Below are 17,320 nucleotides of genomic sequence, written 5' to 3'. Positions count from 1 at the left end.
CGGCCTGAGACCTTTTTTACGGCTTTTTGGAAAGTCAAACAACCATAGCGCGCTGGAGTATTAGGCTCTCATGTTTCGACATGTGTCCTTCCGAGCTCGCAGCAATGCGCAGCAGTGCAAGTGTGCGGCAATTGTGTTGAATCGGTGGCTCAGGGGGTTACAGCGAGTGGCAGACGTACGCCCAAATCCGTGACAAGCATTAAGAGCCGAGAAGTAAGGATACCAATTAATACCTTTAAACAGCCCCGTGCTAGATTGCTTACACCGTCATCCAGGATGACAAGCTCCGCATCCTCTTGACTCTACTACAAGTTTTCTTGAATCTACACGTCAGCTGAAAGGACAACTACATCATTGTGGGGAAACCAGCTCGCCTGTATCGCTGGTGTCACACAGCACGGATTCCGGGAATACTCTCTCTTCTCCCCCGGCCATCACTTCATATGTGGGTGTTGCGAGGCTTCCGAGGACTTCTGCATAACTTGAAATTTTGACACCTCTCACTAAACAAGTGAAGACACAGTGATACATAAACTCGATCCACAAATTTGTAAAGGCTGTACTCACACCACGACCTGCCTGGACACTCATTTATACCTGGAAATCACATTTCCCTTCGATTCTGCAGCTATATACCTGACCCCACGGGTTGCGGCAGAGTATTCTAAAGCCTATCACCAGCTGCCTTAATCAAACAGTGACTATATCGAGTAGCCTTGCAACCTGCGCATAAGAGGTTACGCAAGTGTGATCACATAAAGCACCCGTGGATACAATACCGATTGCGGTTGAGCTGACTGCAAAAATCGCAGAGAACGCCGATGGCACAAGCCACTCGCTCCCCAGTATATCCGCAAGCACGCCCCCATTGCGTGAAAGCACGCAGCCTGAACAGCTATACAAAGTGCTCGTTCCTAGGAGTGTAAGAGGAAGAATAAAGGAAAGAACCACACAACACACACATGCAGAAGCACTGCGGCATCGCCAGCATGTGCGGGGACATCCTTCCTAGCCGCTTCCAAGCCATTTGTTTGTGCTGCGCATCATGAGCCAGATGGCAGCCCACACTGCCATATCCTTCATAGCTGTCCACTATCTCACCATTTTATATCACACACCACACCACCGCAGCAAAGAAATGCTTGCTCAGCCATGCAACGGGTTCAACGCGACGGTCACTCTCTCTGACGCATCCAGAACAGTGTCGGTTTAGCAGGCTACGCTATTACCCTCGCCTTCTGTGCAGTCGCTGTTAAATAAGCTCTCTGCGTTGAGAGCTAAATCCCCCGACGCCTCGGCAAAGCCTCCCAAGGTGGGCAAGCAATAACAGCCGAGCGACTATGAACAACGCGGCAAAAGCCTAGCGTGCCTTGCTGTCCCAGGCGGATCCCAATCCTTCAACAACAGCCATCCATTTGGACGAAAGCTTTGAAGAATTCCTGCCGCCCACCGTCGGCCCGTTGGGTTATGCTGCCAGATGCAGGCATGCCTCCACGGCCTGACTCGGCGGCACAATCCTGTTGTTTTCTGCAGGCCCTACCTATATCAGGTATCAGGGCCACGAAATTGCACGCACGAATGAGTGCCCTACTATTGAGCTGTTTATTCCTGCCCTGACCGCTCCAGCAGCACGCGCCTGGCGGCAGTAGCAAGTAGGTTTTTCTCCCCGTTGGTAAAACTCCCCGACTGCGCATCGGCAGGCAAGGGTTCACTGACTTTGCCGGTTGAGCCCCCGCCGTCATCCTGGCTCACTGCTTCCGCTGCACGCCTCCGCCTCCGCCGTCGACTGGCGGCGCCTGTCTTAGCTCCCCGTTCCGCAACGGCTGGGACAGCAGCACCGAGTAATAAAGCAGCCGGGTCAGTACAACCGGCCGCAGCAGCCGGCGCAGGGCCCGGAACGGGATCCACGTCTGCAGCAGGCAAAACACTGCACCCTTGCGGGGCCCCTTGCCCTCTTCCTGGAGCGGGCTCCTGTTTGTCACTGGATTCCGACCCAGCCCCAGTAGCAGAGATGGGTGTGGGAACCGATGTCAGCACCGGCGTCCCGTCCGGACTCTCGCCATCCCGGGGGCGCAACGGGAGCAACGCTTCGCGGGATTTCCCGTCCAACGCACGTTCTTTCTGGCCTGTGCTTCTGCTCGGCGCAGCCAACTCTTGGGGCCCGCATGAGCTACAGGTGGAGGACGGCGCGGGGCTGCCCCCCAATGCGGCACCCTCCCCAGCCTCCTCACGTGCCTGTTCCTCCTCCTCTTCCTGCTCGCGCTGCACCTGCAGCAGCTTGAGCTTCAGCTGCAGTTGCTGCTCAGGCTGCTGGAAAAGTGACGGCCCCGTTAGCTTCGTCACACCGCCCGACAACGTCTGTTTAGGACCCCGAGCGCGACCGATCGTGCCCGGGGGCCGCCGAGCCGCTGCAGTATGACTGGGGCCTGCCGGCAAGAGATTCCCGGCAGGGACGGCTGGTGCCTGCACGCATGCAGCAGTTGGCGCAGCGGGCCCGGCGGCGGTGGCGTCTGCCGTGGCATCGACGCTGGCACCAGATCCGGAACCGCCACCCCTCCGAGACCTCGTTCGTTGGTGTCGTTTCTCGGATTGTGGCTGCGGAGATGATGCCGACGCAGGCACCTGCGGTTTCCCAGGAGCTGCTGCCGAGTCGTGCTGCTGTTGCCGCTTGTAGTAGCGCCGCCTCCGCCTCGACAATCGCGCGGCACCTGCTGGCCCTGTGCTGGGCTGGTCGCCCGACGCAAGGGCCGAGGCTCCAGGTTTTGTGGACGGCGCTGCCGAGCCCGATAGCGGTAGCAGTGCCGCTGCCACACCGTCGCTCTTGCGCCCTTGCAGCCCAGGTGCCGACCCAAGTCGCGGCACAGCCACGTGCCCAAGGGAGGCCGCCGCCAGAGCCTTTGCGGCCGCGTGCCTTGCTGCCATGCAGGAGGCTGTAATAGGCTCCTTAATGCTCCGGAGGACCTCTCGCACGTCATTTGCGATCAGCACCTGCGAATTCACAATTACCCACAAAGGTAGGTTATTCTCTAATAGTCAATTACAAAACAGAAGTGGCGATTGTCGAAAACGGCTGCTGGTGGATACATACACGGCTCAAAACAACCACTATATGATTGCAAAAGGTCGTCGGACCACTGCATTGCCGCATCTGACTTCTGGACGCAGCAGTCGCTGACATACTGCGGCGTGAGCAGTAGCAGAGCGTTTGGCTAAGAATAGCGTGCGGCTCTTAACCGCTCCTTACCTTGTGCATTAAGACGTCCAAGGCCTGCTCCAAGACATCATCGTTGTGGCCCGTCAGCTGTCGGCACCGAAGCAGCACAGTAGGATTGAAAAGGTTTTTTATGTATGGTCTCAAGTAGGGTTACAAGTTTGCTCCACAACGCAAGACACGGTTATACATCCAGGTGTCATGCAACTGGCGCACAAATAAACTATTTTCTATAATCATTATGCTGCTGCCGCCTTTGCGGCTCCATTGAGACGTTCAGCAATCCTACCTCCTACCTGAGGATCATACGCCGCCACATGCAGCGCATTATCCGGCTGGTACATGAACATGAGTGGGTTGTCGTCCACAATCACCACACGCGCTAGGTCGCGGCCCAGCCGGGACAGGTCCTTGACCCAGGGCCAATCATCGTGTGATACGGTGTGGTCCCTGTACAGCCTGTTATGCGGCAGGCGGACAAATAGATAAGTTGTGGCAGCGGCGCTGCAAAGGTTCTCATGAAACTGCAGCCGCAACTGCGTTCAGGGAGCAGGAAAGACCCAGTAGGTGCCCATCGGCATTAAACATGGATGGGAATACAACATGCGCATACGCGGACAAGTCTACGGCAACCGCGATGGCTGCGATGGCCGCATGCGTCAACATTTCCTCTATCCTCACGTACCGTCGGGCTGCAACGGGAATCCCCGCCCAGTTGTTGCGCGTCGAAGTATTCTCGCTCACGTCTTTCACACGGTGTAACATGAATAAGTCAGTTCAAGGTGCGTGCGGGTTAGGACAAACCAGGCACTACCTAAACCGCTCGGCCCCTCGCGTCCCTCATTAGCAGCCATTTGGGAAGAAAACTCAAAGCGACCGCAGTACAAACTGCATTTCCTTAGGCGCGCAATGTCCTTCATCCCAACCCGGCCACTGCCACCTCCACCTCAAGCGTAGTGAACGAAAGCAACACGAGAAGGTTGATAGATCAGGACTCTCTCTTACCTGCTGTCAAAGATAACGCCATCTGGATCAATCCGCTGAAGCGCCGAGGTGGCCCAGCTCTCTCCAGCGGCTGTAAACCTTTAGGGCAAGACCATGGATACGGAGCAGCAGCCAAAAAGGGAGGATGAGCTGCACGTTATGCCGACAAGGATGAGTTTTGTCAGCACTGAAACACGCATTTGCGAGTGCTGAACTTACGCCCATATGTGCGTGAGGGCAGGGGTTTGTAGCATCACCCGCCATCGCTTCCATTCCCGGTGAATCATTGCCTTCCCCTTTGTTTTAAATCACTCTTCCCTTTTGCTTGGGGACGGCCGAAACAATTCACCTTGGCCGACTTGTACGAATTTAGTGGCAAAACGAGGAGCAAGCGGGCACACTAGTAGCACCCTCGCATTCTGCTGTAGCTTGGACTCGATCCCGGGATCCCAGGGATCATTCTGTCGAGCCCTCAACGCTGGAATTTCCTAATACTATAAGCCTGCTGCAGAACGCAGGAGTGTAAGCCCACATGCGGACGGCCCTCCGTATCAGTACGGACAGACATAATCTTCGTGGTCTACTAGAGGCGGCTTCCATGTAGCCCGGAAGTGAAGTAGCAAGGCGTCGCACTACGCCCGCCACATACCGCAGTCCCTGTGACGGTTAACATTGTCAGGTAACGCTCTGGCCGCGGCAGCGGGTTGCAACCACAATAGTGAATAGACAGCCCTCTCGGATACCGTCCGCGACGCACCCGTAGCGCCTCTCATATCTGCGTGAGCCTGAGACCGCCGTACCCTACTCACAGGACCACCTCGAAGTGCGGTCGCACAGAGTCGAGGAACCGGCGTAGCCCGGGCCGCAGCCACACGAAGCGCTCTTCGTCCACGCAGTAGTCGAACGGCACCGGAGCGTGCGGCTCATCCTCGCTGGCGATTAGTGTGCCATCCAAATCCTAGGTGGCGGGTGGGCGGACAGGGGTTATAATAAAATCAAGTGCCAACACGCGCACGTGGATTAGAACCTGTGACAGGTTGTGACTCTTGGACGCTTTATTAGTAAACTGGTAAACACAATGTTCGGGGATGTATGCTTTTGGCCGGTGAGCTATCAAGCAGTACTGCAGCGCGAACGATACCTGCGACGCAATGCAGGTATCGTGCGACGCTGATGTACATTGTGACAAAAACGTGCTCTGCCTGAACGCTATACAAGATACCTGGCTTACTAACGGCACAGCATCAGCACCGTCCTGCCGCGACAAAAGTGACCGCGCTCCAGTCACAGATTCCTTCACGCCTCAGTTGCTTTAGTAGACCTAGAAAACCTCTTGAATAACAACGTATATCCCATGCCCCACCATTGTGCGGCTCCTCCGCCGCTACGATGCTCACCAGCACAAGTGTCATCCGCTGTGGGTCTGTAGGCGGTGGTAGCAGGGGGATGTTAAGCGGCTGCCGTGGCGTGCTTGGAGTAACAGGCTCGTCGCCACACGCGCGGTCAGGAGCCGACGTAGAGAGGCTGTGAGGAGATAACGAACTAGGCGCAATCAGCGAACTGGTTGGCGTGCGATCTGAGTCCGCGCTTGATGATTGGGAGGCTGAGAGGGCGTCCACTTCAGCTTTGACAGCCGCGATGGATTCAGGCACGGAAGAGATGTGTTTGCATGACTCTGACGTTGGAAGGGAATCCGAGCAAGGTGGCATGAATTCCTCCACAGATGTGGCGGCAGCAGTTTCCTTCGTTGCGATGTCCTCTTTCCCTGGGCTTTCGGTGGCCCGTGCCGCTGTCGAAGAGAAGGGGCCACATTCATCCCACGAAGCAGCGGAAGTTGTACAAGTAACATCGTCATTGGTGTTGGTATTACCGGAAGCACGTTGATGTGCTGAAGCAACTGTATCTACGCCCGATGAGCTAGGTTTCTCGCAATCGTCCAGCTCTTGAGCTCCCACTGTATCAGCTTGCTCTGGCGTAGATGGACCACTACATGTCACGGTACTTTGACTGGAATCCTCCGATGGAACGTCATCCACCAGGACACCAGTCACGTCCTTGAGACTCGGTTCTTGGGTCAGAAGACCTTCCGCAGCGGTCGCTGAACTTCTTGCCACACTTCTACATTCCTCAACCAGAGCACAGATGCCATCTCTGCCTTGCTGATGCCAATCCGTGCGCTCAGCGCTATCGGTTAAAGTATCAGATAACACCAGGCCTTCTACTCGTGTATCCAAATCGCTTTCTATGTTTACAAGCTGATCCACTCCTATGCGCGCAGGCTTTAAAGCCGCGGTCATGTCAAGGAAGGCCAGTAAAATATGCGCAGAGTAGGCAAACTGCTAGCGCAAAATATGCATAGTCTGTAGATCTCGTAGAAAGCCAATCCGTGTGATCACCATTCCGGAAGAGTTATACAGTTGATTCACTCCACTTCAAGATGACAACCTAGAAGGCAATCCCGCTGGCCTCAGATGCTTGGTCCGCTATCAGGTTGTAAACGACCAGACGTCGAACTGCGATTTAGTAAAAAATATGATAATTGGTTGTGGGAAGCTCGCGTCTTATTCTGCGAAGAAGTCGTACAGGAAGCACGTACAGCGGGTCAGCGTTTCGTCCGGACACTATCTGGCTGTGATAAAATTTAATTTACATATATTCTGTTGCTATCCTGAAGGTGAACTATGCACTTGTACCATGGGTAGAGCTGCAAGCGCCTTCCGCGAGCAACAACCACGCGAAGGCAGGCGCAGCTATAAAGTACTTGGAGCCACTCCCGATCTGTTGGTCATGGCTTCCTGCACAACAATCAATTGCAATCCCTCGTTATGCGGCCGCTTACCAGCAGGGGCCGGCCGGCCGGCCTCAAGTAAGAGGCGAGTCTTGAAACTCATGAAGCAAGTCGCCCAATTTCACGAATTGAAAAGATTGAGAGCAGCTGTTGGATTCAGGGGCTGCGAGCTCGTTGTGTAGTGTAGCTCGGAAGACCTGGGCAACATAACGGGCTGATATTGATGGTGTAAATGTAGATCACTGTATTGGTATCCATTACTTACCCCAAGCTGGTCCACAGCGGCAACAGCAGGCCCGTGTGCGACGCAGACACAATGGCCATGCGGTAGTTGCTCCAGCGTGAAGCACCAGCTTTACATGGGCGCATGCAGGAGAAATTTCGTAAGGCCGGGACAGTGGGTGCACAACCAAGCACAAGCGTCAATCGTGCCGAACGCAGTTTACATAATACGCTGCGCTCTCCCCGTGGCCAGCTGCGCTTGCTATGACACCTGTTTCAAACAAGCTACAGGTAAACTGTGTCGCAACGCTAATGCTACTTCCGCGTTCAGTTTACGCCACCGATAGACGCACGCTGGCCCATGGCTTTTTTAGCGGTAAACCCAAGGTGAACATAGGCGGTTAACGGGCGGGCGGCTTGACACGTCTGAAGGTTCAGGTGAATCACTGGGTAATTTCCCATCTACCACTTGATGCGCATGCATGCGGATGCGCAGCGGTCGTCTAACTTACAGCAGATATTCCTAAGCACAATACAAATATGTTGGCACGGGCACACACGGCCTACGTTTGGGCACTGGCCTACCTGTTCTGGACATGGCCATCCAGCACCAGCTGTGCGGTTGTGGCCCAAGGGTCACCTCCGGGAAATTGGAATGCAGCCCTGTTCAGCTGAGGGAAACCAAGGCCATCCCCACGCGCCTTCACGAAAGCCTACACAGGAGGTTCACCGAAGGGAACACCATAAGGAAAACGTGTTTTGGGCCGGGTCCGACAGCGGCCGAAAGGTGGCGTGGTAGGTACACATACATCCACGGCCTCTTTGTAATGTTGAATAGAGCACGGCATGCATCCGCATATGTTGTTTACACGTCTAAGGTGGAAGGGCGTGCTTCCGTACTTCCCCATTGCCGCTGCGAATCAGCACCGTCGCCGCCAATGCTGCTTAGTGAATAAGCGCACATTGAGTCGTGCGTTACCAGATTTCAATGGGCCAAGTTCTGAATAGATTATCTGACAGATTATCTTCACCGCCAGGCCGCACACCATACCCACCTCCTTGAGGCTCCACAGGCGCTGGAAGGCGGCCTCCCGTCGCTCCTCGTCCACCCCAAGCCGCTCTAAAAGCGCCCACTGCAACCCAGACGTCATTGTACCCGAGGATGCAGCGTGCTGGGATATTTCCGAGGAGATGAGGCCGCGTGCATTTCAGGTTGCCATGTATGTGACAACCGGTGCCTGACATGACCGGAGCCCAGAACTGGAACGCAACTGGGAAGGGTTCAGAGAATTCCACAGCATGTCCGCCCCAATCCAGACATAAATAAGAGCGGTGCATACACCGGCCAGCTATGCCGCCAAGGCACAGCTGGGACATGGCTAGAAAGGCCCAAGCTATGGAGTGCAGATTGGCACTGTCAGTGTTGCAGTCTGCCTTAGCGCACATGTGCGTTGTGATCCCCACCTCACCTCGCTATCTGCCAGCTGGCCACGGAAAGACTGCAGGTACTGGTCCAGGGACCGTGCCACGGACCCTGGGCCAGGGCCCGGCCGCCAGCGCCGCGGCGCTGCCATGTCCACGCCCACGAGGTACAGGGGGTCAGCAGCCAGTGCCACGTAGCGCCCCTAAAACGTGTCAACGTGTGTGTAAAGACAAGCATCACCGGGTACGGGCGAGGCAGGGTCTTCCTCCCCACCCCCTCAACATAGCTCCAGATCCGCAGATGAGGGAGACTCGTGACTGGTGCGGCCATCAAACATAGAAGATGGACTTGGCCACACGCGGCCAGGTACACGGGGATGGGCCCGGACTGCAGGCGACCGGTAGATCACCAATCCCCAAAGGTGCTGGATTGCAAGCGAAATCTTGGCTGCATTTTTGTTGATGTCGTGCTTTACCTCGTGGGACACGTTAAAATTGAAGTTAGGTGCATGGGCGGGCTTGGCGTTGGTGGTGAAGGGCTTGCGGCCCTTAGTCAGCGAGAGCGCCACGTCAGCCCACTGCACGCCTAGGGCGGAGCACACGCAGCAGCGCTGTAGCAGCCGGCTGATTAGCGCCCGCTGCTGGTCTGTCTGCCGCATGAAAGCCAGGACCTGGGCACCGAGGACGGACGCACATGTTCACACACATTTTTTTGCTTAATACATCAATATTTCCCAAGTCTTATCGGAAGCACTGCGATCCTACGCACGCACGGGGTCATGCGCGGCAGGCAGCGAGGGGTATACCGCGCGCCCCGAAGTCAAGGATACGGCCCTGACACTTCCTCGGATATTTTGTACTAAATGTTTCTGATGATTATAGTACTTCCAGCATAGCAACTGCAAACTCGGTAAAAAAGGACTTTTGAGAAACATGTCGGAAAACGCTCGCTCCGCGCTCGGTCAAGCCCGTACCTGTTGCTGCTCGTGCACAGGAAGGAGCTCCAACCGACGCTGGAAACTGCCAGACAACTCCTCGGCCTCCAGATCCACGATCCATCTTATGCGACACCGCGCACTTGGATCGCCAGCATTATCCATGTATTCACTCTGTTTCAAAAATGGAGGCTCGACGCCTAGAGGCTGTTTTTTGTAGTTTTGAAGCCAGGCTTTAAGCTGGATGCTTAAGTCAGCCTAGAAAGCAAGAAGAGATGGTAACGGTCAGCAGTACCGTTTGCGACTATGCTTGGACTGGCCGAAGTTGTCGTCTTGCTCCAGAACCAGGAGGGACGGACACGAAGATTGCAGTCTTGTAACCCTTACGTAGACACGTATGGTTACAGGGGATTTGATGATAATGCTCTCGAAACGGTGATCTGGTTGCAGCGGCTTTTTTTCGGCGTGACAGAGGATATTGGCCATCCAATGCCTTCGTCACGCGGTCCCTGTATAAGTATGGCATTTGGGACGTAATGTTGGTCAGCGGAATTCAACGGCTAAGGTGCGGAACAGGTGCGCGAACAGTTATAATGACGTACCACACCTGACCAGAGCGACAAGCTTCCGCTCTGTTCGCAACTCAGCGACTTCTCTGCACCTCGTCAGCTCCTTGTCTACTGCCTGTTTTGAAAACCTTTTAACCCGTACTTTCCTTTGCTAAATAAACGGGTCCTTAGGCAGGTAACAGCAGATATTCATGCGATCATGCCCTGTCATGCAACCCGCGAAACTCGAGCCAGACTCGGTCGAAACTTCTTCTAGTACATAAGTCAATAACTGTAAACGTATTTAACACCATTGCTCTCATGTCACCTGACACGCTATGATACAATGCGACACTGCTGCTTAGGCTGTTTAGCACACAAAGGTTGCTAAAAGCTTGCGCGTTTTGGCGTGTTCATCGGCTGCGTCTATGATCCAGCAGCCAGCTTGGCAGTAGCCGGAAGGGTCGGAAACTGACCGTAGTGGTCACCCGCGCCTGCATGACTGCCACGTCACCCACGACTGTATGTGTAGTAGCCGGCACACCGTACGGCACCGTGAACAACTATAAATACACTCTAAGCGCGTCCACCAGCATCTCGAGAGGCCTTTTCAGCGGCCAGCTACTACGTTATGACTGCCGAGGGCAAAGTCTATGCAAAATGACGCACATACTCTCGAACAAGTCGCGTGGACTGGAAATAGGCATTGATGAGATCGAACCTGCCCGGTTGGCTATCGGCACCGCGCGAAAATTGCTCTCACGTGAGAACGATAACGTATCACGCGCCGTCGCGCGTGACAACAGCTTGACCCCTTAGCCGTGGGATAGGCTCGCTGCCAAGTTACGGTAGTACGGTACGGTACGGGATGAACTTGCTCGCATAGCGGTCGGATTAAGTTGGCGTACTGATACAAAGGCATGCACTCAGGGAATATGGTTGATCCTATCAGCGCAGCAACGACTTAAAGAAGCACTTCTTCCGTCGAAGCAACAGATTAGGCAGACACGGCCCGACATTATCACCGGTTAGTGCAGGATCCATCTCTGTTGCCCTCAGTTTTCCGTCCTCTCATAAAACTAACGCTCTAACGCGTCTTCGCACGCATAATGCATCTCCGCTGTTTGCTCCCTTTGCACCGACCTTTAGTAAGCCCTCATCGCGGCTGCGGAATTAAGACTTAAGTGCTCAAATTATTAAGCCGTAGCCACGGGTATGTTTCGACAAAAATGTCTTCATCCCATCGTATGACTCAAACCAAGCGGACCACGACTTGGCTTTACATCATCATGCGCGACTTTCAAGGTTTGTAATAGTTAGGATTAATAGTTTTATTTTGATACATCTTTCTCGAGGAAGGAGCTAGGTGACTTGAGTGATCGGTGACTGGATAGGTCTTCATTTCTCGCAGACAAGAAAGACGATGAACCTAAGGATGAGTCAAGATAAATTTAAACACATTTATCTATGTTAATGGGGCTACCGACAGGATCTGGACTATAGACATTCGCATGTTTCTAGCTGGTGCACGTAACAAGCTGATAACATGTCCGCTGCAGCAAAACTTGAACTCAATGAGAAACAATTAGGTAGCTACAGGCTCATCAATCGGCGCACTACGAGTTTATGGGGGCGCAGACCTTGGAGAGACACCCTTCAGGAACGGAAGGGCAGCCTTCATGTGCGGACAGCCTCTCCTGGATTTCAAGCTCAGAATGGTATAAGTAGCGGCCTTGGCGTGAAGGATGTCATTCAGGATAGATTGGGCCCGTATTTCGCTTCGCTTTCGCTGATCTCTGCGGCGTTTCCCGGGCGGCTCTTCGTCTGGTCCCACTTTTCTGGCTTCAGCACTTCACTGTACAGCGGTCACATACCCAGAGCTAAAGTCGTCGGCCGATCCGAATGAGTCAGTCCCGAATTCTAGATGTGCTTCGTTCCACTTGGCCTGAACCAGAGGTTGCCGCAAACAAGGCGGCACCTGACGGTCAGACGGGATGTGGTCGCTTGCAAGATCAGCGCTCCTATGGGTCCGCTGTGTGCCGCTGTAGCTAATGTGCAACAGCACACAGACACAGCATCACTTACACCTGACACATTGTCGAATCTTTCATGCTTCGACGTTTTGTTTAGGCTTTATGCAATAGTAATAACGGCCACGGCTTGCCAGCGCCTTGCCATCCCCTGCCTACCTCTTGCTAGTCCGCTGCTCGTCCAACGCTATCCTACCCAGTTAGGCAAAGACAAAAAACATACGTCCTGTTAAACGGACTATGAATTACATATTAACGAACCTGTTTATTGACGGGGAGGGCCGGATGGGCGCTGCCTGCCGGACAGGTATGCAACGCGCAAAAGTCCGCGAACCCGGAAGGTCGTGCATGTCAGTGCTCAATGTTGACTAAAAGCGCTCACGACAACTTAGGGATATGGATGATCCAGTAAAGCAGATCTATCTAGTAGCCCTAGGGCGGCACCACCTGCGAACCGGCCCGAGCCGAAGGGCGCTTGTGTTCAACAGGCACAAAATTTTGGCGCCATGCACGGGAAGTTTAGCAGGCTCGGAACGCAGAGTCTATGATTTTTGACGGAGGCCTGGACGTGAAGTAGACCTATAAAGGGTAAGTACAAGTTAAAAAACGGCTATTCCAAACAGAGCACCTTTTCCCTCCCTAAAGACCGGCCGCTGAGCTGCTGTAGCGCCATCATGGCTCGACCCCAGCTCGCCGTGCCCCTGACTGTAGCGGCCCTGGTATTGGTCTCCCTGCTGCTTTCGCAGCAGACAATTGCCCAAGGCGATAGCAACAGTAAGTGGGTTTTACACATGTCGAGGTTCACGGTTAAGTTAGGATAGGACCAGCCGTCGGGCTCTGGACCTGACAGCAAAGGTAGCGAACAGTCTTAAGTTCTTAAGGAGGCTAAATTGCTAGCTCGCGACGATTCGCAACACAAAGCTAGGAGCTGCAAGCCCGTAACGCCCTCTGTGTCGGAATTCTCGAAGCACGTATATTTGACTTAGACTCAGACATGCATGGAAGCGTATGTGTGTGTTATTGTTGTCACCTATGCATTCCTTCCGTGTACGCACCGCAGTTGCGGATAAGGGCAAGCGGCGCCCCCCACGGGCGAAAGCTGTCAATCCACCAAGCCCTGTTAGGCTGTCGCCGTCACCACCCTCACCACCGCCGTTGCGGCCACCACCGTCGCCATCCAAGCCGTCTCCTAAGTCCCCATCTCCCTCAAACTCCTATGATCAAGGTTAGTGCAGCACAGTCGCAATGCTCAAAATTCCGAGTTCGTTGGCGTTGTATATGTTGACATCAGCACCTTCTTGTCGGATAGCTTGTATTATGGGCCCAAGTACAAATACATGCCGAACCAGCAAACCCGGCAGGGTGCAGACAGAGCGCTCGCAATACTGTCCTTACGCCATGACATATTCATGTGGGACTGGAATAGTAGCAATAAGGTTTATTGATATGAGGCTGGTCGGCTGGTTCAGGGGAGCCTTGCAGGCAGGTCACGGCGTCATGTATGCGTGATGATCGAACACAGGCGGAGGTGTGTTCGCCGTAGGATGGCTTTAATGGCTTGATTAGGCAATTCCGGGATTGTTTGGTCGATGGGATTTGGCCAAAATAACCGTAGGCATGTACGACACCATCCTGCCTGCAATGTTCCATATCGTACGCCGTAACTCGAACCTTTCGTGCCGAACTTTCGAATTGTTCCCTCCCCTCATCCCCAGCTGTTGCGAGATCCAGCATTCCTTTCCGCTTCTCCCTGTCCCTATGCCATGCCCACAGGTGTCACCTGTCCGGATGCGAAGGAAGTCCTGGACAAGCACAACATGTACCGTGAAAACCATCGAGCACTGCCTCTTCGGTGGGACGCGAGCCTGGCCGCGTCCTCTGCAGAATACGCCCTTCGGCTGGCCAAAGCCGACTGCAGTATACAGCATTCAGGCAGTAGGGCCTTCGGCGAGAACCTGTATGCGGTGTGTGCTCTGCTGGGGCCGTCTGACGACCTGAGCAGGGTTGGGTTGGGCAGGCATCCTTAAAAAGCCCCATCTTAAAAAACCCAATCCACTAGAATCCACTCATCCCGCCCGTGGTCGCACAGCTTCCAATTTGGGTCACCCCTTCTCTCGTCTTTTATGTATATATTTATTTCGTTACAGAGTGGGAGGCTCCATGGCCACTTGAACTCATTCTACGGTTTATCACCATACAGCACCATCCACCATTACCACACTGTACTACGCCTTACGAACTGGAAGTCCAAGGCGGTTGATCCCGCCTTCTAGGATCCCTCCTCATCCAGTTACCCGAACCCGCAGAGACAGAGGGTTCATCAATCGCCACCAATCCAGCGTACGAATCTCGGTTCATCAACTATGACCTCAACTCCATATCTCAATAGGTAGCCTTAAATTCACGTTTCCGATATTGTTGGGGTCTCCCCGGGAATCTAATCCATGACCTTAAACCGAAAATGACAATAGTGTCACCAGGTCAAACCTTCTCTCTTCTGCAGTTGGCATTGCAACAGATCTCAATTTTACCCATTCCGGCGCTGTTTTCACGACGCTGACCTACGCACACACAGGTTCAGGTATCACCCCCTCAAAACGACTACACGTGCACGACGGCGGTCAGGGTATGGTACGAAGAGGTTTTCAATTACAATTTTTTCGCAGCACAGCCGTATTACGACAACAAACCAAACTTTGTCGGCCACTTCACGCAAGTTGTGAGTTCTTATGAAAGCGCACTGGCCACAATATCTTCATGCTTACAGGACACATCGTGACTGTTGCACGCCTCCAGGTCCATTGGTTCCCAGCCACCTCCTCCCGCTCATCTCCACTTCCCTCACAGTCTCCCCCCCGTCGTCCTGGGGGTTTCGTAGGTTTGGCGGAGTACTTCGTTTGTGGGCTGCGGTGTTGCCATCGTCCAGACGCCGTTGAAGCTTCCGATGGGCACCGTCAACTCCACCTGCAAGATAGTAACCTGTCGCTACCGAGAGCCTGGGAACATCGCTACCGACATGTATTTCCTCAAAAATGGTGAGGGAGCATGCCCGTGCTGAAACCTGCCGGCTTTAGGTTGCTAGTTGACTGTTGGTGACTGGCTGTTGATGATGCGGATGCTTGTACGGATCATGTTGCTCGGGGGGGGGGGGTACCGGACGGAACATAACGTGCATGGATGAGGCATTATTACGACTCTTTTGCACGAGTACGGGAGAGTGTGTGGCGTGTAAGGGCCCGCTTCCCCTGTGCCCCCCTTTTTCCCGCCCACCATCCCTCCCTCCTTCCTTCCTTCCTCACCTCTTCCCGCCCACCCTTTCCAACCCCTCGTCTCTCCGTCTTTCCTATCCTCCATTGCCCGTTTTTGTGCTCCCACTGTCTTCGTCCCTTTGCTTATCCACAAACTCTCCTATCCCTCCCCTCCCTCCATGCCTCTTTGCTTGCTCCCTTCCCTTCCCAGTGCTTTCCAACTCCACTACGATAGTGCTGTAATGCTGTGTCTGTATGTCAGCAGGCAGGGGAAGAGCTCGGCTTGCCCGAGCCGGCAGCAGTAGTGAACGTAGTCAGTCCATCATGCATACACGAGGGCGAGATGGTCAGCCGGCAACTCTGACATGCTCTGCAGGGCCACATCGGGCAGCTCATTATCACCCACCTACTTATCGAACTTGTGGCTCCTGGGCTCTTCGTTGGGCCTCTGAGCCTGTATGGGCTCGTTACGTCTCCCTGGGCGATGCAACCGAGGTGTAACACACACATATATGCACATATACAGACATATATGTGTGTGTCACACATGCATGTATACTGACCGACCGGCCGATATGCATGCATAACCACATACATACAGATTTACCTTCCTAGACCCGCACGCAGTTGGGGGATCTTAGCACCGGTTGTGGTCATGATCCTGGTCGGCAATGTAAGTGCCGTTTTCAGCTACGCTTGGGGTGTCCCATGTTGTGCTGAAACACCGTCCATCTGCCCACGTGGTTACATCATTTCCTTTAAGCGGAGTTAAGCTGTGTAGTGCCGACGTTCTAAAGCCATGTTCTCGCTGCATCTGTATGCTGGTGACCGCTGACCGGAAACTGGCGATGTAGCCTTGATGGATATGTGGTCGACAGTGGCATGGGGGGATCTGCCAATTAAGCTGGCATATTGGCATTCACGGTTGTGACGTATGCACTCAGGGAATATGATTGTTCCTATGAGCGCAGCAACGACTTAAACAAACACTTCTTCCGTCGAAGCGACAGATCAGGCAGGCACGACCCGACATTATCTCCGGTTAGTGCAGGATCCATCTCTGTTGCCCTCAGTTTTCCGTCCTCTCATAAAACTCATGCTCTAACGCGTCTTCGCACGCACGCTGCATCTCCTCTGTTTGCTCCCTTCGCACCGACCTTTAGTAAGCCCTCATCGCGGCTGAAGATCTAAGATTTCTATGACCAAATTAATAATCGGCAAAAGTGTCTTCATCCCATTGTATGACTCAAACCAAGCGGACTACGACTTGGCTTTACATCATCATGCACGACTTTAAAGCTTTGTTGTAGCCAGTATCTACATTTGTATTTTTATATATCTTTCTCGACAAAGGAGCTAGGTACATTGAATGGCTGGTGTCTTCATTTCTAGCAAACAAGAAGACGATGAAGCTATGGATGAGTTACGATATTTTAAATAAATGTAATATATATTAAAGACGCTACCGACAGGATCTGGACTATAGATATTCGCATGTTCCTAGCTCAACGTACCCAACAAGCTGATAACATGTCCGCTGCCGCAATACTTGAACTCCATGAGAAAAGAAGCGATAAGGTAGCTACAGGCTCACCAGTTTATGTGGGCGCAGACCTTGGAGAGACACCCGTCAGGAACGGAAGGGCAGCATTCATGTGCTGCGTTTTGCGGACAGACTCTCCTTGATTTAAAAGTCGGTTTGGCATAAGTAGCGGCCTTGAAGAGAAGTATGTCATTCAGGATAGATTGTACTTCGCTTCGTTTTCGCTGATCTCTGCGGCGCTTCCCGGACGGCTCTTCGTCTGGTCCAACTTTTGTGGCTTCAGCACCTTAAGTCGTCGGCCGATCCGAATCAGTCAGTCCCGAATTCTAAATGTGCTTCTTTCCACTTGGCCTGAACCAGAGCTTGCCGCAAACAAGGCGGCACCTGAC

At 53.6% G+C, this 17,320-nt stretch overlaps 2 protein-coding genes across 2 annotated transcripts; one reads left to right on the top strand and one right to left on the bottom strand.

The window, feature by feature from the left end:
- Positions 1-528: 528 nt before the first annotated feature.
- On the bottom strand, positions 529-9,727 carry VOLCADRAFT_121370 (uncharacterized protein; the record flags this gene model as incomplete). Its single annotated transcript, XM_002955000.1, has 12 exons — positions 529-2,988; positions 3,245-3,301; positions 3,508-3,670; positions 4,217-4,294; positions 5,005-5,153; positions 5,593-6,531; positions 7,249-7,336; positions 7,791-7,918; positions 8,261-8,338; positions 8,675-8,830; positions 9,104-9,298; positions 9,602-9,727. The coding sequence occupies 12 exons, from the start codon at positions 9,725-9,727 to the stop codon at positions 1,603-1,605; spliced, it is 3,543 nt and encodes a 1,180-aa protein (XP_002955046.1). The 3' UTR covers positions 529-1,602.
- Positions 9,728-12,814: 3,087 nt separating this feature from the next.
- On the top strand, positions 12,815-15,631 carry VOLCADRAFT_95941 (uncharacterized protein; the record flags this gene model as incomplete). The annotated part of the gene is made up of 6 exons (XM_002955058.1): positions 12,815-12,914; positions 13,201-13,365; positions 13,914-14,104; positions 14,716-14,859; positions 15,019-15,175; positions 15,600-15,631. 6 exons carry the CDS (start codon positions 12,815-12,817, stop codon positions 15,629-15,631), a joined length of 789 nt encoding a protein of 262 aa, XP_002955104.1.
- Positions 15,632-17,320: the final 1,689 nt, after the last annotated feature.

This window comes from Volvox carteri (assembly GCF_000143455.1).
Source record: "Volvox carteri f. nagariensis unplaced genomic scaffold VOLCAscaffold_48, whole genome shotgun sequence".
Lineage (NCBI taxonomy): Eukaryota > Viridiplantae > Chlorophyta > Chlorophyceae > Chlamydomonadales > Volvocaceae > Volvox > Volvox carteri.
Note: the sequence above shows the minus strand (reverse complement) of the source record. Positions and strands in the feature narration are given on the sequence as shown.